General features: G+C 47.2%; 1 protein-coding gene across 4 annotated transcripts in view; it reads left to right on the top strand.

The window, feature by feature from the left end:
• The window catches only part of slc25a21 (solute carrier family 25 member 21), a 154195-nt gene that overhangs the window by 72744 nt on the left and 57451 nt on the right, over window positions 1-24000 (top strand). For 3 of the 4 annotated variants that reach the window (XM_020487667.2, XM_020487666.2, XM_020487665.2), the window contains exon 3: window positions 8659-8707. In XM_020487667.2, coding sequence (XP_020343256.1) covers window positions 8659-8707 — 49 coding nt within the window. Of the gene's footprint in view, window positions 1-8258; window positions 8297-8658; window positions 8708-24000 lie in introns of those variants that run through there. The other variant, XM_031828619.1, reaches the window with a different exon arrangement.

Below are 24000 nucleotides of genomic sequence, written 5' to 3'. Positions count from 1 at the left end.
GTCCCTCCTCCTGCTTCCCACCTCCCTCCCTCTCAACTCGTCTGATTCATAGCCGTTGACCTGAGAAACAAGAGACGCTCTGCCTCACTCTCCCTCCCTCACACTCTCCCTCCCTCACTCTCTCTCTCCCTCACTCTCTCTCTCCCTCCCTCCCTCACTCTCTCTCTCCCTCCCTCCCTCACTCTCTCTCTCCCTCCCTCCCTCCCTCCCTCCCTCCCTCCCTCCCTCCCTCCCTCCCTCCCTCCCTCCCTCCCTCCCTCCCTCCCTCCCTCCCTCCCTCCCTACCTCCCTCCCTCCCTCCCTCCCAGTGATAGTTGACACCACTCTACTCCCAGTCCACAGAGAGACTGACAGAGGTGATAACAGATGAAGTAGCAGAACCAGTAGCAGCCAGCAGTAATAACACACACACACGCACACATACACACACACACACACACACAGAGTAGTCAGGGCCCGTCAAGGCACCAGGAATGCCTGTGTGTTCGCAGTGTAGGAGCAGATGCAGCGCAGGTTCAGCTCTCGACAGGGGCCCTCAATAAAATTCCCTGCTGTCATTGGAGAAGGCCCCGCTTGTTTTTGTAAGCGCCCTTTGAGCTTTCTCGAGCAGAATTAGAGACTGTTCAGAGAGTTGACTTGTGTGTGTGTGTGTGTGGTTAACTGGGAGAGATGTTACGCTGACGGGAAGCGTGATTGGGGGGCATTTTAGTCATTAATAGCTGTGTCCTCCATGTGTTCTTCTCTTTTTCTACCTCTGTCTCTCTCTCCGTCTCTCTGTCTCTCTCTCTGTCTCTCTGTCTCTCTCTCTGTCTCTCTCTCTGTCTCTCTGTCTCTCTCTCCGTCTCTCTGTCTCTCTCTCTGTCTCTCTCTCTGTCTCTCTCTCCATCTCTCTGTCTCTCTCTGTCTCTCTCTCCATCTCTCTGTCTCTCTCTGTCTCTCTCTCTGTCTCTCTCTCCGTCTCTCTGTCTCTCTCAGTCTCTCTCTCTCTCTCTCTCCATCTCTCTGTCTCTCTCTCTGTCTCTCTCTCCATCTCTCTGTCTGACTCTCTGTCTGACTCTCAATTCAATTCAAGGGGCTTTATTGGCATGGGAAACATATGTTAACATTGCCAAAGCAAGTGAGGTAGATGATATACAAAAGTGAAATCAACAATAAAAATGAACAGTAAACGTTGCAGAGGTTCCAAAAGAATAAAGACATTACAAATATCGTATTATGTATATATACAGTATAACAATGTACAAATGGTTAAAGTACAAAAGGGAAAATAAATAAGCATAAATATGCGTTGTAATTACAATCTCTCTCTGTCTCTCTCTCTCTCTCTCAATTCAAGGGGCTTTATTGGCATGGGAAACATGTGTTAACATTGCCAAAGCAAGTGAGGTAGATAATATACAAAAGTGAAATAAACAATAAAAGTATGTCTCTCTCTCTCCGTCTCTCTGTCTCTGTCGCTCTCTCTCTGTCTGTCTCTCTCTCTTTGTCTGTGTCTCTCTCCTTCTCTTTCTCTCTGTCTGTCTCTGTCTCGGTCTCTGTCTCTCTCTATGTCTCTGTCTCTCTCCTTCTCTCTGTCTGTCTCTGTCTCTGTCCCTATGTCTCTCTCTCTGTCTCTCTCTCTCTCTCTCTGTCTCTCTTTCTTTCTCTCTGTCTCTGTCTCTCTTTCTTTCTCTCTGTCTCTCTCTCTCTATCTGTCTGTCTGTCTCTCTGTCTCTCTCTCTGTCTGTCTGTCTGTCTGTCTGTCTCTCTGTCTGTCTGTCTCTCTGTCTCTGTCTCTCTGTCTCTGTCTCTCTCTCTCTCGCTGTCTCTCTCTCTGTCTCTCTCTCTCCATCTGTCTCTCTCTCTCCATCTCTCAATTCAATTTGCTTTATTGGCATGACATAACAATGTACTTGTTGCCAAAACTTACTTTGGATATTTACAATATGAAAATAATAAGAATCAAAATGGTCAACGGGACGACAGTAACAACAATAACCAAGGGTCAACAGTAACAACAATAACCAAGGGTCAACAGTAACAACAATAACCAAGGGTCAAAATAACCATACATTTAACAATAACAATAAGCATACAGTAGAGGATATGTGCAGGTTGATTGGTCTGTCAGACACTGTCCCTCAACTTATGGCAGGCAGTGTAGTGCGCTGCCAACCCACAGCTCTCTGTGTCCTCCCCCAACAGGACGGGTATTCTATCCTCACCAGAGAGGTCTTTGAAACCTTGAATAAGGGTTTCACAAATTTGGAGGAATGACACTCTCTAATTGTTTTATATTTGTGACATTTTGTCAGGAAATGCAGCTCCGTCTCAGGTTCTGCTGTTGTGCAGTGGTTACACAGCCTTTCCTCTACAGGGAGCCAGGTTCCCTCTCTCCATCTCTCCCACTCTCTCTCTCTCTCTCTCTGTCTATATCTCTCCTATTCATTATAGCTCTCTCTCTCTCTCTCTGTGTGTGGTGTTTTGGGGGCTGTAGCTCTTTCCTTTCCCAGATGGTCCTGAATAAACCATTAGACAAACTCTCTTTTTTTATATATATGTAAATTCCTTCATAATCAGGACCTTAACGTCCGTATTTGTTTAAGGGGGTTGAAGGTTTATTTCCCCAACTGGTTCTACTTCTTATTTTCTCTCTCTTCCTCAAATACTCTGGGAACAGAATGATAAATGATAAATAGGACACAGCCTTTATCATTCTGTTCTCAGGGTAGGTTCACTTGGGACGCATACCTAGACTCCCTGACATGAGAGGAGCTCTGAAATGAGGAATCATAAATCACTGATATTAATGGCTGCCTGTTTTTGCATTAATTAACTTTCTTTCCTCTGCTTAAAGCCTTTAATTGCATTTTAATATCCGCCAGTGTATGTGTACTTTACTCGTGAAATTCCAATGTTTCTGCCATATTTCCTCCTCCCCTCTAGCCCAAATGAGGTGATTATTGTCGCGTCCCAAATGGCACCCTCTTCCCTATGTAGTGCACTACTTTTTGGCCAAACCCTATTGGGCCCTGTTTTTTAAATATTTTATGTAAAAGTAGTACGCTATATAGGGATTAGGATGCCATTTGGGATATAGAATGTGTTTAATGGGTTGGTCTGTGCCCACTTTGGTTTGAAAATGGTTTAAATTCCCAATTTCACTTTAATAGGATTACATTTGAATGGGCGAGTCTGCTGTTTGCTGTAAAAACAGAGTTGATTCTCTCAAGGCACCATTTCAGCGTTAAAGTGTTGGCCTGCTGCTATAAGTAATACGTCGTAGTTTATTGGTCCAGCCCCGATACAGTCGCGTGTGAATTTAGGTCCCCCTATGTTTTACGTTGAATTATATTCTCCATCTCCCATTCGGATCGACTCATTCATCTACATGCCTAATGTACAGTATGTGCTTGGAGGCTATGCTGTGTAGGTGTTGAGCCGGCTTGTTACAAATGATTCACCCATACCAAAATATACGTATGTGCTACTGTAATGAGCTGTGAATAGAAGTGTCCATTGCGTTTATTCATTGAGACATTCATGTTAAATCATGTGTTAAGTTTATAAAAGTTTGTCGCACAAACATACTTCCATTTTCTTCATTGGCGGGTCAAAAGTACTTGTATACTTGCTCCTTGGTGTGCCCCAGAATCGTTAGTGTACCACGGTACTGCAGGGACTAACCCGGGAACAGTAGTCCAGTTCTGGCTGGGACCGGTGCATCCATACTTCACTCTTCAACCGGTTCTTTCCGTCCTGACAGTAATGGAACCTGAATGTCGTCTCTGCGTGTTGATGGATTATCTGCTTTGTTCCACTTGGATTACAAATGGAGGAGTGTTGGCGCTGTGTTTGTTTTGCATTGTAACTCTGATGCGTTGTGAAACACGGTCACATTCAGCCGTCGGCTACGGGTTCAACTGAAGGGTTCGTCGGGGCATATCCTATCAGAGAGCTGAACTAAAAGGGCCTGGGAGTGCGTCTCTGTAGCAATTTAGAGTCGATGTGTCGTAACCGTAGGCCATGTATGGCTGATGTCCTAAATGATATGGCCAGTAACTCACTGCCGTTGCTGTCCCGGAGAAATGGCACCGTAGGTAAGGCCGTGTCAAATATGATATCGAATAATTAATAGAGACATATCATCTGCCAGGAATGAGTCGAGTATTTGTAGAGCCTAATGCACATAGTGCGTGTCACTTTCACAGGGGAATTCCAACTTCCTGTGACCTTTTCTCTCTTACTAGGAATTGTGACTCCTGTCCGTCTCTGTGATTGATGACACCTGTGCGGTCACGTTGAGCAATCGCTCCCTGGCACAGCGCTGTTTTCCTTTCTCACTTCTGCGTGGGAGCGAACTGCGTGGCTCCCTGAGCCAAAACCAACTCGGATCAGTATCTCATCTGCGTGATGTATGATCAACTTTTTTTCCTGTATCAGACTAGGTGGAATGTTGAAGCGACGGGCTGCCCGTGTCGGTGCTTGTTAAAGCTATAGGACACAGTGGGTGCCCCTGGTATTCTACCCTGGACAAATAGAATGTTCTAATAATGTATTTCTATGGTCTACCCTATGGTTATTTAAAGTAGGCCGATCTATTCTATTCTATTGGACCGTTCTTTAGCACAGGCCTACAATCCAGAGTCACTCTGACTACTGAGTCCTGCCCGTAGCCAAAATTCCTAGCGTGTTAAACACTGGCACACGATGGAAACAGCTGGCCATAGAAATCGGCATTCAATCAAAAAAAAGCACGAGTTTCCCCGTGTATTCCGTGTCGTTTTTTGAAATCATAGCTACTAAGTATTTTAATTTTTTTTGGTCAAGTAACACTGATATTTAACACAGAGCCGGTTTTGGTGAAGTAGAGTATCAATACAGTATCTGATTGTGTAACGTGGCTGTGTTCCAGGCAGAGCTGCCTCTCTCTCGGTGTGTGTGTCTACATGTTTTTTCCTACCTTATCAGGACCTCAATGTCATAACAATTCACCCAAATTTCCTAACGAGGTAGTACAGTACGTGTCAACCTTTTTAGAACAGTTTATGTCCTGAAATTGTTCAAATGCTATTTGTAAACTCTGTTTGGGTTGAGGTTTTAGGGGTTAGGGGGAAAATACAGGGGGGGGGGGGGGGGGGGGGTGCTTGTGCAGGCGCTGGAGCCCTGGAGCCCTGGTTGACAGGACCTGTCAGTGTCATTTTGACACCGGAGACAAAATAAATGGTAAATAATGGGATCCACCAACATTTCACCCAGTGTAGTGGAACAGAGCTGGAAAACCCAACCAGATGGCAGGTCACTGTGGTGTTACATCAGTACAACTATTCTACGCCAGCGGTAGGAGCTCTCTGCTGTTCTCACAGAAAGATGAGGAGACATGCCAATCCAAGACATTATCATGCTTTTATCCAAAGGGACAAGTTCTTCTCATCTACAGTATGTGCGTACATTTTAGTATGTGTATGTGATCGCTGGGGGAATTGAACCTACAGCCCTGGCATTGCCAGCAGCACACAGGAAAACCTTAACGTCCAGTTGTTGTTTCAGCTCCTAATTCGACACATAGCTGCCTGCTATCATCAGTCTGTCCCTGTGGTTGCTCTTCCCACAATTCAACCAAACTCTCTGAAGAAGACGAGTGAAGGCCCTCCTGCTCCACACGGCACCAGTGCATCATGGGGGTTTCCTTTCAGCTGTCAGCACGTGCTACTGTTTAATCGGGCCAGCATCAGCACCGAGACCCCTCACACACTCCAGGGTACCCTTCACACACTTCTACCGTTCCTCCCTCCACGTTCACACCACCCTCACACTCATCAGCCGTGGAGAGGAACAACCGCAGGAGGAAATTAAACGAAACACGGACTGATCAGTGCTGGTATGTAGTGTTGAGGTGGTGCTCAAGGAATGTTCTACTGTAGTCCGGGCACCAGTCTGTTCAGCTAACATGCCACTCCCTTGTGCTCTGTGTCGTGTTTAGTTGGAAAGGAGTGGAATGAACTCTCACCAGACTGGTAACCAGACGAGTTCTACATAGGAGCTGGTCAGATCTGGTTTGGTAGAGGTTGGAGTTGTTAGCGTTCTGTCAGGCTCGTTGTCGGTCTTTTTTTGTCCCGGTTACCACCTTGCGTCTCAGGCATCGCATCGAGCTGAGTAGTCCGATAACTACACACAGCTAACCCACATCAGATAGACAGCCTACAGTTTATAGTAGTCAGGCCTACTCTGCGGTGCGTCTCTGTAGCAATTAGAGTCTTCTCTTGGGAGTCAATGTGCCATAACCATTGACCATGAATGGCTGATGTCCTAAATGATATGGCCAGTAACTCACTGCTGTTGCTGTCCCAGAGAAATGGCACCGTAAGTAAGACCATATCAAAGGCCAAAATCTATTTTAATCTGCTTCCGTTGGAAACATACAAGTTTAGTGGAGGCCTTCACTCATATAGGAACACTACTTCTCCCTGTGTCCCTCTGTCTCTCTCACTCAGCTCTGTTTTCTCTATTTTCCATAACTGAAACTATGAGAGAGAAAACATGCCTTAGCTTAGTCCATGAGAATGTGATCTCCAGTCTGCTCCAGTCCCCCTGAGCTACACGGGCAGTCAATGATGAATTAACGATAAACCTTCTCCTAATGTTGTTGTGTGTCTGACTTGGGATGCGTTCCAAATGGCACCTTATTCCCTTGGGCTCTGATCAAAATAGTGCACTAGGTAGGGAATAGGGTGGCATTTGGGATGCAGTGTAGGCGTGGACTTGTTCGGACCGGGTGTGTGGAGACATGGAGGAATCTATTGCGTTGTTGTTTTGTTCGTTCATTTCTCCATTTGGTTTCCTCTAATGTGGATCCTAATGCTGTGTGTGTGTAGGAATAGAAGAACGTCTTGTTCTTTCCCAGCAGTCCTCTGTTTGAAAAGGCTTAGTGTGCAGGCAGACAGACAGGTTGGGGTTTGAAAAGGCTTAGTGTGCAGGCAGACAGACAGGTTGGGGTTTGAAAAGGCTTAGTGTGCAGGCAGACAGACAGGTTGGGGTTTGAAAAGGCTTAGTGTGCAGGCAGACAGACAGGTTGGGGTTTGAAAAGGCTTAGTGTGCAGGCAGGCAGACAGGTTGGGGTTTGAAAAGGCTTAGTGTGCAGGCAGACAGACAGGTTGGGGTTTGAAAAGGCTTAGTGTGCAGGTAGACAGACAGGTTGGGGTTTGAAAAGGCTTAGTGTGCAGACAGACAGACAGGTTGGGGTTTGAAAAGGCTTAGTGTGCAGACAGACGGACATGTTGGAGTTTGAAAAGGCTTAGTGTGCAGACAGACAGACATGTTGGAGTTTGAAAAGGCTTAGTGTGCAGACAGACAGGTTGGGGTTTGAAAAGCCTTAGTGTGCAGACAGACAGGTTGGGGTTTGAAAAGGCTTAGTGTGCAGGCAGACCGGTTGGGGTTTGAAAAGGCTTAGTGTGCAGGCAGACAGACTGGTTGTGGTTTGAAAAAGCTTAGTGTGCAGACAGACAGGTTGGGGTTTGAAAAGGCTTAGTGTGCAGGCAGACCGGTTGGGGTTTGAAAAGGCTTAGTGTGCAGACAGACAGGTTGGGGTTTGGAGTGTTTGAGCGTCACGTCATCAGGTTCCCTGGAGGAGAGGAGATCCAGTGGCTCATAGTAACAGCAATCTTGTCTGGGACTGAGGGTAAGATCCATTCATGTGACTAGAGGATTATTAAGGTCAAATGTTTACGGTAGTAACCGATAATGACCTTTTTTCCCAGTTTGAATTCATATCAACGACGGGAGGCTCTGACCTACCTAGACAGTTCTACCAACGCATAGCTAGTGCCCATATTAAGATGCTCTCTCTCTGTGGTATTTCTCTCTCGTGATAATTGGCTTCCTGGAAAAACCCCAAGGAGACACTCTGTTGTTTATAGACAATATATTTAATGGAGCTTAATTAGAATGAAGCCGTGTTGCAGAGCAGCTGTGTACACACCGAGGGAATCTGCGAGGGGAAACCATTCAACACAATAGCAGACTTAAGAGCGAGAAATGCAGTGAGAACGACGAATCTGACTTTATAATGGCTGATTGAGGTGGAATGTCTCCAGTGTTGGAGTGCAATGGGTTGTTTTGTTTTTTTTAAACACAGATGTACTTCGTTATACTGTGTGTGTCTCGTTCACAGACAGAATATTACCATTTGGCTCTGGGTGCTGAGATAAGTATGCGTGTTGGACTGGGACCACGAGGCCCTCACTGATCAACAGGCTCTACATTGATGATCCAACAACCCACGGATGTTTGGTGACTTGAGCCCATCGTCACTAGCCTGGTACTATCACAATCACAATAGGATTATAGTCCCTTAGCACCTGTTTGGGGGGGGGGGGGGCTTACCACACCCTTGACAGTCTGGCGGTAAAAAATATGAGTGGTGTGATGATTCATGTGGCTCTAACCCACCCTGTTTGGTCTGTGGGGTGGTACCAATGATTATTGGGTGGTACGGAGGTTGGCTGGCTGACTGGGTAATGATGAAGTGATAAACGTGACAGAAAGTCTCTTACTTTTTACGATGTTCGCCAGCAAAGAAGCCCTCCGTTTGCCAAACAAATCACTGTCAGGTTGACAGTGTGCACATTCGGGTAAATGGAGAGCAATATTGTGATGAGTTCTACTTTCGTTTCTCTCCAGGTCTGGTGGAGATTCTGTTGATGCACCCTCTAGATGTGGTGAAGACCAGGTACGTCACCCTATAAAACACACACACACACACTTTTAACCTAAATCCAATGGCTGGATGGCAGCATTCGCACAAAACTGAAAGCGCGATCCACCGCATTAACCCATGGAAAGAGTTCTGGATATATGGCTGAATTACAAACAGTGTAGTTATTCAACACTGTCATCTCAGATTTTCAAAATATGTTTCTCAACCATAGCAAAACAAGCATTTGTGTAACAGCTAGCGCAGCTAGCGTAGCATTTAGCGTTAGCATCAGCAGGCAACATTTTCACAAAAACCAGAAAATCATTCAAATAAAATTATTTACCTTTGAAGAACTTCAGATGTTTTCAATGAGGAGACTCTCAGTTAGATAGCAAATGCTCCGTTTTTCCTGAAAGATTATTTGTTTAGGAGAAATCGCTCCGTTTGGTGCGTCACGTTTCGCTATCAAAAAAAAAAGAAAAATCTGTCATCAAAACGCCGAACTTTTTTCCAAATTATCTCCATAATATCGACTGAAACATGGTAAACGTTGTTTAGAATCAATCCTCAAGGTGTTTTTCACATATCTCTTCATGATATATCGTTCGTTGAAAGCCTCCTCTCTCCTCTCAATCACTGGATGACTGCGTGCAGCTTGTAGATTACGCACCAATTTAGACAAAGGACACCGGGCGGACCCCTGGTAAATGTAGTCTATTATGGCCAATCTTCCAATGATATGCCTACAAATACGTCACAATGCTGCAGACACCTTGGAGAAACGATAGAAAGGGCAGGCTCATTCCAGGGGCATTCACAGCCATATAAGGAGACAATGGAAAACAGAGCCTCAAAAATTCTGCCCATTTCCTGGTTGAAGTTTCATCTTGGTTTCGCCTGTAGCGTGAGTTCTGTGGCACTCACAGGTAATATCTTTGCAGTTTTGGAAACGTTAGAGTGTTTTCTTTCCAAAGCTGCCAATTATATGCATAGTCGAGCATCTTTTCGTGACAAAATATTGCGCTTAAAACGGGCACGTTTTTTATCCATAAATTAAAAGAGCGCCCCCTATATCCAAGAAGTTAATAATGTTTACATACCTTGCATTACTCATCTCATATGTATACACTGTACTCTATACCATCTATTGAATCTTGCCTATGCTGCTCGGCCATCGCTCATTCATATATTTGAAGAATATGTACATATTCTTATTCCATCCCTTTAGATTTGTGTGTATTAGGTAGTTGTTGGGGAATTGTTAGAATACTTGTTAGATATTACTGCACTGTCAACTAGAAGCACAAGCGTTTCGCTACACTCGCATTAACATCTGCTAACCATGTGTATGTGACCAATACGATTTGATTTGATTTGATGACAGGGTGACGTTTTTTTGTTGAATTCACATTAGTTGACAACTCAACCAAATGTCAATAAAAACTAGACGTTGAACTGATGTCTGCGCCCAGTGGGTTGGGCGCAGACAACCCACTGGAGTGTTTCTCATACCAGGGCTTTTCCCCCGCTGCTTAGCTCAGTGGGGCTGGATCTGGCCAGCACTGTATTCTACCAGTGGTGCAGCATCCCATGCCAAAGCCCTAAACCATTTTGTGGAAAATGAAATGCATCATTTACCCATTCCACCCCACAATGTTTAAGTAATACGTTTTTATGTTTTGCAAATCACTTAAATTTTTTACCTCGTTATTTAATTTGATCCCATCCTTTTTTTCATGGCCTCTGGGTTGCTGCTGAAAAAGAACCAGACAGAGAAAATAAATCTGAGTGCAGAGTTTTGGTGTTGTTGTTTTTTATGTTTTCATTCTCTCGCTCTCTCTCTCTCTTTCTCCCTCCCTCTCTCTTTCTCTCTCTCTCTCTCTCTTTCTCCCTCCCTCTCTTTCTTTCTCTCTCTCTCTCTCTCTCTCTCTCTCTCTCTCTCTCTCTCTCTCTCTCTCTCTCTCTCTCTCTTTCTCCCTCCCTCTCTCTTTCTCTCTCTCTCTCTCTCTTTCTCCCTCCCTCTCTTTCTTTCTCTCTCTCTCTCTCTCTCTCTCTCTCTTTCTTTCTCTCTCTCTTTCTTTCTCTCTCTCTCTCTCTCTCTCTCTCTCTCTCTCTCTCTCTCTCTCTCTCTCTCTCTCTCTCTTTCTTTCTCACTCGTTCTCTCGTTCTCCCTCTCTCTTTCTTTCCTGTCCCCCCCTCCCTCTCATGTAATGGTGGCAGTGCTGTGAGGGTAGAGAGGTAGGAGGGTGATCAGGACCCTCACACCACAGCCACTCAGCCATCCATCCATAAACAGGTCGTGGGCTGCTACTTAAGCTTTATAGTCTTTCACAGGCCCAGCAAGACCGCTGGCAAGGCCTCAACCCCCCTGCCCTACCCCTTCCCTCTGCCCTTTTCTCTCCTCCACCTCTACACCCCACCGCCTTCCCCTCCACCCGTCCCCTCTGCTGCCGCCCTCCGAAACCCTCCCCTCCACCCGCCCTCTATAAATTCTGCTGCTTCTCTGTCATTTACAGCAGTAGTTTCTTGGTAAATAAACTTTCGAAGGCTTGCCTTTTTAAAAAGTGAAGGTGGAATGGAGGCCCATGACCAGAAGAGAAGAGCGAGGAGGAGTGGAAAGGCAGGAGGGATAAAAGGAGAATGTTGCTGGAGCAAGACACTTAGACACACAAACACCTCACAGACACACGGAGACTGGCCGGGCAGTGTTGTATTAGTAGATATCTGATCCTCTCGGGGCCTGTTGTGTGATTTACAGCCCTGTGTAGAAGGTATAGAGGGTTTTATTACAGGTAAGGGCTGACCACAGCCTGTCTGTCCTCACACACAGGGGTCAGGGTTAAAAGTGCACGAGCTATTTTCTTTGTAATGCCCTTCTTTAAAGAGTGGTAAAAACACCAGTAAAAACCCACAGCTTTATTGAGATGTTATTGATCTGTTTTGTGCCTGTGTGTCCCCGTGTCTCTGCCTGGCCCATCTGTGTGTGTGTGTATGTGTGTGTGTGTATATGTGTGTGTGTGTGTGTGTGTGTGTGTCTCTCTGCCTGCCCCATCAACCAGTAGCTCTTTGGGGATCCATCTATGTGTTTGCTTTGTTCTCAAAGGGATTTCCCTTTTAGTCTTCAGGACATTGCACTTGATGTCCTTATTCCAGAGGTCTCTGAATGCAGTCTTCTTTAATAGATGGGATAAACAGACAATGTATTTCTATTTTGGAACTGGAACTCAAGAGCCAAGGCCAGAAATATGGAAGGTTTATTGAATCTGCCTCTTTAAACTTCAGGAGGTTTCTGGCTGCTGAAGGACAAGCTACACACACACACACACCCACACACACATGCTTACACACTCGCACTCTCTCGGTTTCTCTCTTTCCCTCTCTGTTTTACACACTCATTCAGAACATCTACACATTAGATTATACACACAGCAGAATGTACACACACTAGCTAGCTAATTGGGACCGAGAAGCCGGAGCTGAAATGTATTAGCAGGCGGGAGGCTTGGAGCTGGCCAGGCTGACTGGTAGCTGATGAGGCCTTCAGACACACACACCTTCACTGGGTCGGGCTCTTTCTCTCTCGCTTTCTCTCTCTATCTCGTCAGCTCGCTCGCACTCTCAGCTCTCTCTCTCTCAGCTCGCTCGCTCTCTCTCAGCTCTCTCTATTCTCTCTCTCTCTCAGGTCTCTCTATTTTCTCTCAGCTCTCTCTATTCTCTCTCTCTCTCAGGTCTCTCTATTTTCTCTCAGCTCTCTCTATTCTCTCTCTCTCTCAGCTCTCTCTCTATTCTCTCTCTCTCTCAGGTCTCTCTATTTTCTCTCAGCTCTCTCTATTTTCTTTCTTGCTCTCTTTCTCAGCCAGGCCAGGCATGGGTCTTATTAGGGCCTGGCTGGTTAGCTCCTGCTCCTGTCTTTAATGTCCACTGGCCCAAATTGGACTTCAGGCGACTGGAGTAAATTAAGTTTTTTTTCCACCGAGCCGCCAAACATGAAAAATCAAAGGGATTTTTAATGGACTTTCTCTTCTGAAGGGGGAAACCTGACAAAATATGTAGTGTACCTGAGAATTCATGTTTACTCATTTTCCCAAAATGAGGGCCCACTCCCATCGAGTTTGAAAGCAGAGGGAGGAGAATGAAGGGGGGGGGGGGGATCTTGAGCAGTAGCAAAGTTGAGACTAGTTTGCGTCCCAAGTGGAGCCCTTTTCCCTATATGTCAGATATTTGATTAATTATCATTTTAGGATTGAATAATAAACTCTTATGATGACACAAATACTGTCTGGTATATGACCATATATCTTTTAACATACACAGTGACTCAAATAATAGGCCTTTCTGTCTCCCGTAGACAAGCCTTTCCCATTCAACAAGATTTGAGCAATGAGCTTTTCAGGACAGAAATTAAGTAGTGATCACTCAGTCAGAATAATGTATTTATTTTTGATCTATTTATTTTCCCTTCCATAAAGAAAGATAAGAGATGAGAGCAATGTGTTGTGGAACTCCAGGCTGGCTGTTAGCAGATGCTGCTGCCTGTGTCCTGTGTTGTTTTGGTTGGACTCCCTGGGGTTTTTACTGGCTGGCCCTAGTTCTGACCCCTGTTACACACACACACACACGCATACGCACGCACGCATGCACGCACGCACGCACGCACGCACGCACACACACACACACACACACACAATCAGATCAGACCCCTGTTACACACACACACACACACACACACACAATCCGATCAGACCCCAGTTACTTACCTCTAGTAACAACCACATCTATCTTACATCACCCTTTCTTTCTGTCTCTTTCGCTCTCTCTCCTTCTTGCTCAGCTCTCTCACCACTCTTTCTCAGCTCTTTCTCTCATCTAGCTCTCTCAGCTCTTTTTCTCCCTCAGCTCTCTCAGCTCTTTCTCTCAGCTTTCTCTCTCTCAGCTTTCTCTCTCTCGCTCAGCTCTTTCTCAGCTCTCTCTCAGCTCTTTCTCTCTCAGCTCTCTCTTTCTCTCTCAGCTCTTTCTCTCTCTCAGCTCTTTCTCAGCTCTCTCTCAGCTCTTTCTCTCTCAGCTCTCTCTAGCTCTGACCCTAGTATTACTAACTTCCAGTAATTACCATCTATGGTGACATCTGAGTGAGTGTTGCAGTTGCACAGATAGTAAATTGTTGATTACCCCTGTCCCTAACCCTCCCGCCACTCCCCCAGAACTCAGTGTCCGTAGGACGAGGAATGTGGCTGTTGTCGGCCTGTTCGTGTGTATGTGCATGCTCCACAGAGACAGTGGGGCTGCGTGGTTGTGCCGTTACAGCCCCCCATTAACCTGGAAAGCACCTAGTTACATGGTTCATGGGCTGGTCTCAGCTCACTTGGAGGTAACAAAGGGTGTCGGGCGGCGCTCTGGGCAGGGGGCGGTGGGGGGCAGTTTGCTCCGGGGCTGGGCCATCTGACTCTGATCAGGCAGGTCGCTAGGCTGGCCGGCCCAACGCTGGGACCCTGGGCCGCTACTCCCTCATTAGAGAGGACTAAACACATACACACAGAGGGAGAGAGACACGCATGTATGTACACACTCGCACAAACACATTAGAGAGGACTAAAGAGCCAACAGCTCCCTTCATGTTAGGATCCTGTTGCATTATAAGCCCCACCCTCTGCATATACACTACCAGTCAAAAGTTTAGACACCTACTCATTCAAGGGTCTTTCTTTATTTTTACTATTTTCTACATTGTAGAATAATAGGGAAGACATCAAAACTATAAAATAACACATATGGAATCATGTAGTAACCAAAAAGGTGTAAAACAAATCAAATATATATAGTAGCCAACCTTTGCCTTGATGACAGCTTTGCACAGTCTTGGCATTCTCTCAACCAGCTTCACCTGTAATGCTTTTCCAACAGTCTTGATTGAGTTCCCACATATGCTGAGCACTTGTCCTTCACTCTGCAGTCCAACTCATCTCAAACCATCTCAATTGGGTTGAGGTTGGGTGATTGTAGAGGCCAGGTCATCTGATGCAGCACTCCATCCCTCTCCTTCTTGGTCGAATAGCCCTTACACAGCCTGGAGGTGTGTTGGGTCAATGTCCTGTTGAAAAACAAATGATAGTCCCACTAAACGCAAACCAGATGTGATGGCATATTGCTGCAGAATCCTGTGGTAGCCATGCTGGTTAAGTGTAACTTGAATTCTAAATAAATCACTGACAGTGTCACCAGCAAAGCACCATCACACCTCCTCCTTCATGCTTCACGGTGGGAACCACACATGAGGAGATCTTCCGTTCACCTACTCTGTGTCTCACAAAGACACAACGGTTGGAACCAAACATCTCAAATTTTGACTCATCAGACTGAAGGACAGTTTTACACCTGTCTAATGTCCATTGCTCGTCTTTCTTGGCACAAGCAAGTCTCTTCTTCTTATTGGTGTCCTTTAGTAAAGGATTCTTTGCAGCAATTTGGCCATAAAGGCCTGATTCACACAGTCTCCTCTGAACAGTTGATGTTGAGATACGTCTGTTACTTGAACTCTGTGAAGCATTTATTTGGGCTGCATTTTCTGAGGCTGGTAACTCTAATAAATATGTCCTCTGCAGCAGAGGTAACTCTGGGTCTTCCTTTCCTGTGGCGGTCCTCATGAGAGCCAGTTTCACCATAACGATTGATGGTTTTTGCGACTGCACTTGAAGAAACTTTCAAAGTTTCTTGAAATGTTCTGTATCGACTGACCTTCATATTTTAAAGTAATGATGGACTGTTGTTTCTCTTTGTTTATTTGAGCTGTTCTTGCCATAATATGGACTTGGTCTTGTACCAAATAGGGCTAACTTCTGTATACCAGCCCTACCTTGTCACAACACAACTGATTGGCTCAAAAACGCATTAAGAAGGAAAGAAATTCCACAAATGAACCTTTAACAAGGCACACCTGTTAACTGAAATGCATTCCACGTGACTTCCTCGTGAAGCTGTCATCAAGACTCTGAAGAATCTCAAATATAAAATATATTTTGATTTGTTTGGCACTTTTTCTGTTACTACATGATTCCATATGCATTATTTTATAGTTTTGACTATTTATTCTACAATGTAGAAAATTGTAAAGATAAAGAAAAACATTTGAATGAGTAGGTGCGTCCAAACCTTTGACTGGTACTGTAGGTCTCACGACGCACTCTCCTTTTTCTACACACAACCCTCACTTCCTCGTTATCAATCCCCATGATACTCAATACCCCCTCTCTCTAATCCACACACTTCCCTACTATGTAGCCAACATCCCAACTCTTCCAATAAAAGAAGTTCCCTCTCGGGAACAAGAAAGTGTATCTAATCTAGACCATGTCCTTATATACCCCTCTCCCTGTCCTTATATACAGGGGTGGCAGGTAGCCTAGTGGTTAGAGTGTTGGGCCAGTAACCAAAAGGTTGCTAGCTCAAATCCCTGAACTGACAAGGTAATAATCTGTCGTTCTGCCCCTGAACAAGGCAGTTAACCCACTGTTCCTAGGCCGTCATTGTAAATAAGAATTTGTTCATAACTGTCTTGCCTAGTTAAATAAAGGTTAAAGAAAATATATAAATACCCCTCTCCCTGTGACATAAGTATGGATTGGCTCCTCCCTCTGGGGTTTGACTGACAGTTTTCAGCTCCTCCCAGTTTTATCTGTAAAAACCCTTTAAGTATACCTTTCTTAGATTCTTAGGAGTCTGGATAGTTATGCTTCACTCACCATGAGTAACACACACACAATCACACTCACTCACTCACCCACCAGTCCAGCAGAGACACAACTCTGGTCCCTGATTAGAAAAACCTGGGGTTACCCCTTGCCTCACGACAGTATCCATGACAACTCAGCCTCCATTTGATCCCAGCATGGATGAAAGTATGTCTCTGCTTGAAGGTTAGTGGATAACAATCTTTGACGAGGGCCTTTGACAGATGACGTCCTGTCCTGTAAGTAACGTGTGTGTGTGTATGTGTGTGTGTGTGTCCGCACATATATAGACACAGCCTGGGGCTTATTCTCTCCTCTCCTCCCCCCTCTCACCCCCGACTGCTGTGTGAACCCTGCTGCCCTCCTGGAGGAGTCCTTGACACAGTGCTCAAACAACAGGCCACAAAGCTCTGAGGGGCTGATAGCTGATCCTTCCTTGTAAAGGAACGTGCAGGTCAGCAGCAGTCAAGTCTCCTCCTAAACCTCTGCGCCCTGAAAGACTCCTCAAGAGAGTCCCCTCTGACGGTGTGAGAAATTCAGCCTCTAGCCTACTTCACTCACGTTGTGGAGTCAATGCGGATTATGTAGAGTAGGGAGAAGGCGTTTCTACTTACAGTATCTTATCCTTTGTGTGTGTGTGTGTGTTTGAGAAATGTACTTTCTCTCTCCTCGTATTCAATGAGGACTGCGACTGCGACTCATCCCTGCAACTGCCACACGTCCCCTCCTTACCTAACTGACCGCCCAGTAAGCCCACGACATAACACCTGCCTCTTCCTCCATCTGTGGACCATATCCACTCTTGTCTGGCATGGTCTGATCATATATCAGACCTGTTATTTCAAGAGAATCGCGGTTGCATTTCCTACTTGCGTCATAGTCGGACTGACCGTCTTGCCTATGAAGTACCATCCAGTAGGCATATATTTGAGGAAGGTTACTGGATGGACAGCTACTGTTATGCTCATCCTGTCCTCTCCTTGCTGCGGCGCTGCAGGCCAGTCCTGTCTCTCCCATGGATCAGTCCTGTCTCTCCCATGGATCAGTCCTGTCTCTCCCATGGATCAGTCCTGTCTCTCCCATGGATCAGTCCTGTTGCTGCTCCTGCCACTACACATTATCACCGGGTGTTTCATTAACTTAATTTGGGATAGGGGGCAGCATTTTCACTTTGGATGAAAAGCGTGCCCAGAGTAAGCTGCCTCCTACTCAGTCCCAGATGCAAATAATGCATATTATTAGTATTGGATAGAAAACACTCTGAGGTTTCTAAGACTGTTTGAATGATGTCTGTGAGTATAACAGAACTCATATGGCAGGCAAAAAGCTGAGGTTTTTCCCACTTCCAAACAGGAAATGGGAAATCCGGGGTTTGTAGTTTTTCAACTCAGCCCCTATTGAAGATACAGTGGGATATTGGTTATGTTGCACTTCCTAAGGCTTCCACTAGATGTCAGCCATCTTTAGAACGTTGTTTGATGTTTCTACTATGAAGGGGGGCTGAATGAGAGGGGAATGAGTCAAAGGTCTGCCAGCAGCCACGAGCTTGTGACGCACGGTCATGAGAAAGTTACCACTCGTTCCATTGCTTTTCTACAGACAATGGAATTCTCAGGTTGGGACATTATTGAAGATTTATGATAGAAACATCCTAAAGATTGATTCTATACATTGTTTGATATGTTTCTACGACCAGTAATATAACTTTTCGTCCGACCTTTCCCCTGGAAGTTGAACGCGCGTTTCGATTTGATTACCACACGCCCTAACAAAAGAAGGTATATGGACATAAATGATGAACTTTATCGAACAAATCAAACATTTATTGTGGAACTGGGATTCCTGGGAGTGCATTCTGATGAAGATCATCAAAGGTAAGTGAATATTTATAATGCTATTTCTGTCTAATGTTGACTGCGCAACATGGCGGATATTTCTTTTGGCTGGTTTGGGCTCTGAGCTCCGTACTCAGATTATAGCATGGTTTGCTTTTTCCATATATATTTTTTTAATCTGACAGAGCGGTTTGATTAACAGGACCGCTATCTAGGAGGTGTCAGTGTCACAAACACCTCAACGCATTATGTTACAAAGATTGAATTGTTTCAATACTACAACTGCGTCTGACGTGAAACGGCTAGCTTAGTTAGCGGTGGTACGCGCTAAATAGCGTTTCAGTCAGTGACGTCACTTGCTCTGAGACCTTGAAGTAGTAGTTCCCCTTGCTCTGCAAGGGCCGCGGCTTTTGTGGAGCGATGGGTAACGATGCTTCGTGGGTGACTGTTGTTGATATGTGCAAAGGGTCCCTGGTTCGCGCCCGGGTATGGGCGAGGGGACCGTCTAAAGTTATACTGTTATATTGATGCTGTTGACCCGGATCACTGGTTGCTGCGGAAAAGGAGGTGGGCAAAAGGGGGGTGAGTGTAACGGATGTGAAACGGCTAGCTTAGTTAGCGGTGGTACACGCTAAATAGCGTTTCAATCGGTGACATCACTTGCTCTGAGACCTTGAAGTAGTAGTTCCCCTTGCTCTGCAAGGGCCGCGGCTTTTGTGGAGCGATGGGTAACGATGCTTCGTGGGTGACTGTTGTTGATGTGTGCAGAGGGTCCCTGGTTCGCGCCCGGGTATGGGCGAGGGGACGGTCTAAAGTTATACTGTTACACATGGTTTGCTTTTTCCATAAAGTTTTTTTGAAATCTGACAGCGGTTTGATTAACAGGACCGCTATCTAGGAGGTGTCAGTGTCACAAACACCTCAACACATTATGTTACAAAGATTTAATTGTTTGCGTCTGAAATTAGCCGTTTTGGAGTGGCAGTACAGGACTTATGAAAACTCATTTGTTTCAGCGTCTCGGGGACGCCTGGTGGCATCTGGAACCTTCTTCACATTTCTCTTCTCTCTCTCTCTCTCACTCACTCACTCACACACTCACACAGCGCCGGGCCTTGGGAGGCAGGGGAGCGAGGAGGAGAGGAGAAGAAGGGATATTCACCGGCAGTAATATAGAGGCTCGGGTTTTGCCAAGGAAACACTTAGGAAAGTTGTCTTCTGTCTGGAAAGCGCGTGAGTCTGTGTGTGCGGGCGTGCGTGTGTTACAGCCAAGTCACCCCCACTGTCAGAGAAGTCTCCAAAACCATGCAACATTTCCTCACTTCAAAGTGGTCCTTACTTTCCTGTCCTTTGAGCTGGGTTAGTATGTACTGTGCTATCTCTAGAGATCCTGGCTTGTGCTCGGCACTTCTTCTCTTGCTTTGATCTCCTCTAGCTCAACCTGTACCTTCCACTTATTTTCAAGAAGTTCCGTATTTACTATGACTGTGATATGTGGTTAAGATAGCCAGGTGGTTGTCTCACTCACGTAGCTTTCTTAAGTGCGACTTAAATGTAAGTCGCTCTGGATAAGAGCGTCTGCTAAATGATTAGAATGGAAATGTCAAATGCTCAGCATGGTAGGCGAATCATCATCAGCACGGTGAGTTTTGAGCTCCAATATTCATTTTCTGCTCTTTCTGTTGACATTGATTCCAAAACGTTCTGTTCATGGACAGCACTGAAGCTCTTTACTGTCCAATTCCTATCCTTCTACTAGTTGACCCTTCTATCACCCATCTTCGGGTCTCTCATCAGCTAGTTTTATGCCGTTCTTCCTGCCCAGAAGTCTGATCATCAGCACAGTGTGATCCAAGGGCTGAGGGGTCACCGTACATGAGGAGAAGACATCTGGGTCCCAGGGAGAGAGAGGCAGCTTCACCAGCCTGATCACTAAAAGTAGACTTCGATTTCGGACGTTTGAAAAGGTCCCCACAACGTCGGTATATGTCTTCCTCGGCACTCAAAAAAATAAAAAAATAAAAAAATAAATGGTTGCCCAAATAGGGCACTGCGCCACCACAGTTCACAATTATCTAGCAAGCCGTAAGAATACCTGATGATAGTAGACGGAAACAGCGATTTGTTTTTAATTATTTCGCTTTAAGCCTTCCCCAAACCATAGCCTGAAACTCAACCACTCAGAATGAATGCCGAAACTGTTAACCTTCTGAGTGGTTTCTGTTTCAACCCTCTAACCACGAGGAATGAATGTGTCTCGAAAAGATGTTCATCCAAAATACATTGAATTTCGAAGGGAAATGATGAGATCTTGTTGAGCTTGCCGGTGAAGAACCACAGGAGTCATGTTTATCTGAACTCACACACACACACACACACACTCACACACACATACAGTATATATACACATACACACACACACACACACACACTCACAGTATATGAGTAGACATCTGGGTCCCAGCCATGGACTGAGGTAGCATCTCAGTGGGGATCCAGACCAGTCATGTTTATCTGTGTGAGAAGTAAAGAGAAGAAGTCCCAGTATGAGACAGGGTTAGGGCCAGTATGAGACAGGGTTAGGGCCAGTAGGAGACAGGGTTAGGGCCAGTAGGAGACAGGGTTAGGGCCAGTAGGAGACAGGGTTAGGGCCAGTAGGAGACAGGGTTAGGGCCAGTAGGAGACAGGGTTAGGGCCAGTAGGAAACAGGGTTAGGGCCAGTAGGAGACAGGGTTAGGGCCAGTAGGAGACTGGGTTAGTAGGAGACAGGGTTAGGGCCAGAAGGAGACGGGGCCAGTAGGAGACGGGGCCCAGTAGGAGACGGGGCCAGAAGGAGACGGGGCCAGTAGGAGACGGGGCCAGTAGGAGACAGGGCCAATAGGAGACGGGGTTAGTAGGAGACGGGGTTAGGGCCAGTAGGAGACAGGGTTAGTAGGAGACGGGGTTAGGGTGAGTAGGAGACAGGGTTAGGGCCAGTAGGAGACAGGGTTAGGGCCAGTAGGAGACAGGGTTAGGGCAGTAGGAGACCAGGTTAGTAGGGGACAGGGTTAGTAGGAGACAGGGTTAGGGCCCGTAGGAGTGAGGGTTATCAGGAGACAGAGTTAGGGTTAGCAGGAGACGGGGTTAGGGTTAGCAGGAGACGGGGTTAGGGTTAGCAGGAGACGGGGTTAGGGTTAGCAGGAGACGGGGTTAGGGTTTGCAGGAGACGGGGTTAGGGTTGGCAGGAGACGGGGTTAGGGTTTGCAGGATACGGGGTTAGGGTTGGCAGGAGACGGGGTTAGGGTTAGCAGGAGACGGGGTTAGACTTAGCAGGAGACAGGGTTAGGGTTAGCAGGAGACGGGGTTAGGGTTAGCAGGAGACGGGGTTAGGGTTAGCAGGAGACGGGGTTAGGGTTAGCAGGAGACGGGGTTAGGGTTAGCAGGAGACGGAGTTAGGGTTAGGCAGGAGACGGGGTTAGGGTTAGCAGGAGACGGGGTTAGCGTTAGCAGGAGACGGGGTTAGGGTTAGCAGGAGACGGGGTTAGGGTTTGCAGGAGACGGGGTTAGCAGGAGACGGGGTTAGCAGGAGACGGGGTTAGGGTTGGCAGGAGACGGGGTTAGGGTTAGCAGGAGACGGGGTTAGGGTTAGCAGGAGACGGGGTTAGCAGGAGACGGGGTTAGGGTTGGCAGGAGACTGGGTTAGGGTTAGCAGGAGACGGGGTTAGGGTTAGCAGGAGATGGGGTTAGGGTTAGCAGGAGACGGAGTTAGGGTTAGCAGGAGACGGGGTTAGGGTTAGCAGGAGACGGGGTTAGGGTTAGCAGGAGACGGGGTTAGGGTTTGCAGGAGACGGGTTAGGGTTAGCAGGAGACGGGGTTAGCAGGAGACGGGGTTAGGGTTGGCAGGAGACGGGGTTAGGGTTAGCAGGAGACGGGGTTAGGGTTAGCAGGAGACGGAGTTAGGGTTGGCAGGAGATGGAGTTAGGGTTGGCAGGAGACTGGTGGTTAGGGTTAGCAGGAGACGGGGGTTAGGGTTAGCAGGAGATGGAGTTAGGGTTGGCAGGAGACGGGGTTAGGGTTACAGGAGACGGGGTTAGGGTTAGCAGGAGACGGGGTTAGGGTTAGCAGGAGACGGAGTTAGGGTTAGCAGGAGACGGGGGTTAGGGTTAGCAGGAGACGGGGTTAGGGTTAGCAGGAGACGGGTTAGGGTTAGCAGGAGACGGGGTTAGGGTTAGCAGGAGACGGGGTTAGGGTTAGCAGGAGACGGGGTTAGGGTTAGCAGGAGAACGGGGTTAGGGTTAGCAGGAGACGGGGTTAGGGTTTAGCAGGAGACGGGGTTAGGGTTAGCAGGAGATGGAGTTAGGGTTAGCAGGGAGACTGGGTTAGAGCCAGTTGGAGACGGAGTTAGGGTTAGCAGGAGACGGGGTTAGGGTTAGCAGGAGACGGGGTTAGGGTTAAGGGTTAGGGTTAGCAGGAGACGGGGTTAGGGTTAGCAGGAGACGGAGTTAGGGTTAGCAGGAGACGGGGTTAGGGTTAGCAGGAGACGGGGTTAGCAGGAGACAGGGTTAGGGTTAGCAGGAGACGGGGTTAGCAGGAGACGGGGTTAGGTTTGGGAGGAGACGGGGTTAGGGTTAGCAGGAGACAGAGTTAGGGTTAGCAGGAGACGGAGTTAGGGTTAGTAGGAGACGGGGTTAGCAGGAGACGGAGTTAGGGTTAGCAGGAGACGGGGTTAGGGTTAGCAGGAGACGGGGTTAGGGTTAGCAGGAGACGGGGTTAGGGTTTGCAGGAGAGGGTTCGGGTTAGCAGGAGACGGGGTTAGCAGGAGGACGGGGTTAGGGTTGGCAGGAGAACGGGGTTAGGGTTAGCAGGAGACGGGGTTAGGGTTAGCAGGAGACGGAGTTAGGGTTGGCAGGAGATGGAGTTAGGGTTGGCAGGAGACGGGGTTAGGGTTAGCAGGAGACGGGGTTAGGGTTAGCAGGAGACGGGGTTAGGGTTAGCAGGAGACGGAGTTAGGGTTAGCAGGAGACGGGGTGTTAGGGTTAGCAGGAGACGGGGTTAGGGTTAGCAGGAGACGGGTTAGGGTTAGCAGGAGACGGGGTTAGGGTTAGCAGGAGGACGGGGGTTGGTTAGGGTTAGCAGGAGACGGGGTTAGGGTTAGCAGAGAGACGGGGTTAGGGTTAGCAGGAGACGGGTTAGGGGTTAGCAGGAGACGGGGGTTAGGGTTAGCAGGAGACGGGGTTAGGGTTAGCAGGAGATGGGGTTAGGGTTAGCAGGGAGATGGAGTTAGGGTAGCAGGAGACTGGGTTAGAGCCAGTTGGAGACGGAGTTAGGGTTAGCAGGAGACGGGGTTAGGGTTAGCAGGAGACGGGGTTAGGGTTAGCAGGAGACGGGGTTAGGGTTAGAGGAGACGGAGTTAGGGTTAGCAGGAGACGGGGTTAGGGTTAGCAGGAGACGGGGTTAGGGTTTAGCATGGGGACGGAGTTAGGGTTAGCAGGAGACGGGGTTTAGGGTTAGCAGGAGACGGGGGGTTAGGGTTAGAGGAGACGGGGGTAGAGCAGGAGACAGGGTTAGGGTTAGCAGGGAGACGGGGTTAGCAGGAGACGGGGTTGGTTAGGTTGGGGAGGAGACGGGGTTAGGGTTAGCAGGAGACAGAGTTAGGGTTAGCAGGAGACGGAGTTAGGGTTAGTAGGAGACGGGGTTAGCAGGAGACGGAGTTAGGGTTAGCAGGAGACGGGGTTAGGGTTAGCAGGAGACAGGGTTAGTAGGAGACAGAGTTAGGGTTAGCAGGAGACGG

This window comes from Oncorhynchus kisutch, linkage group LG7, assembly GCF_002021735.2.
Source record: "Oncorhynchus kisutch isolate 150728-3 linkage group LG7, Okis_V2, whole genome shotgun sequence".
Classification (NCBI taxonomy): Eukaryota; Metazoa; Chordata; class Actinopteri; order Salmoniformes; family Salmonidae; genus Oncorhynchus; species Oncorhynchus kisutch.
The sequence above is the reverse complement of the archived record's forward strand: the minus strand, read 5'-3'. Positions and strand labels throughout refer to the sequence as shown.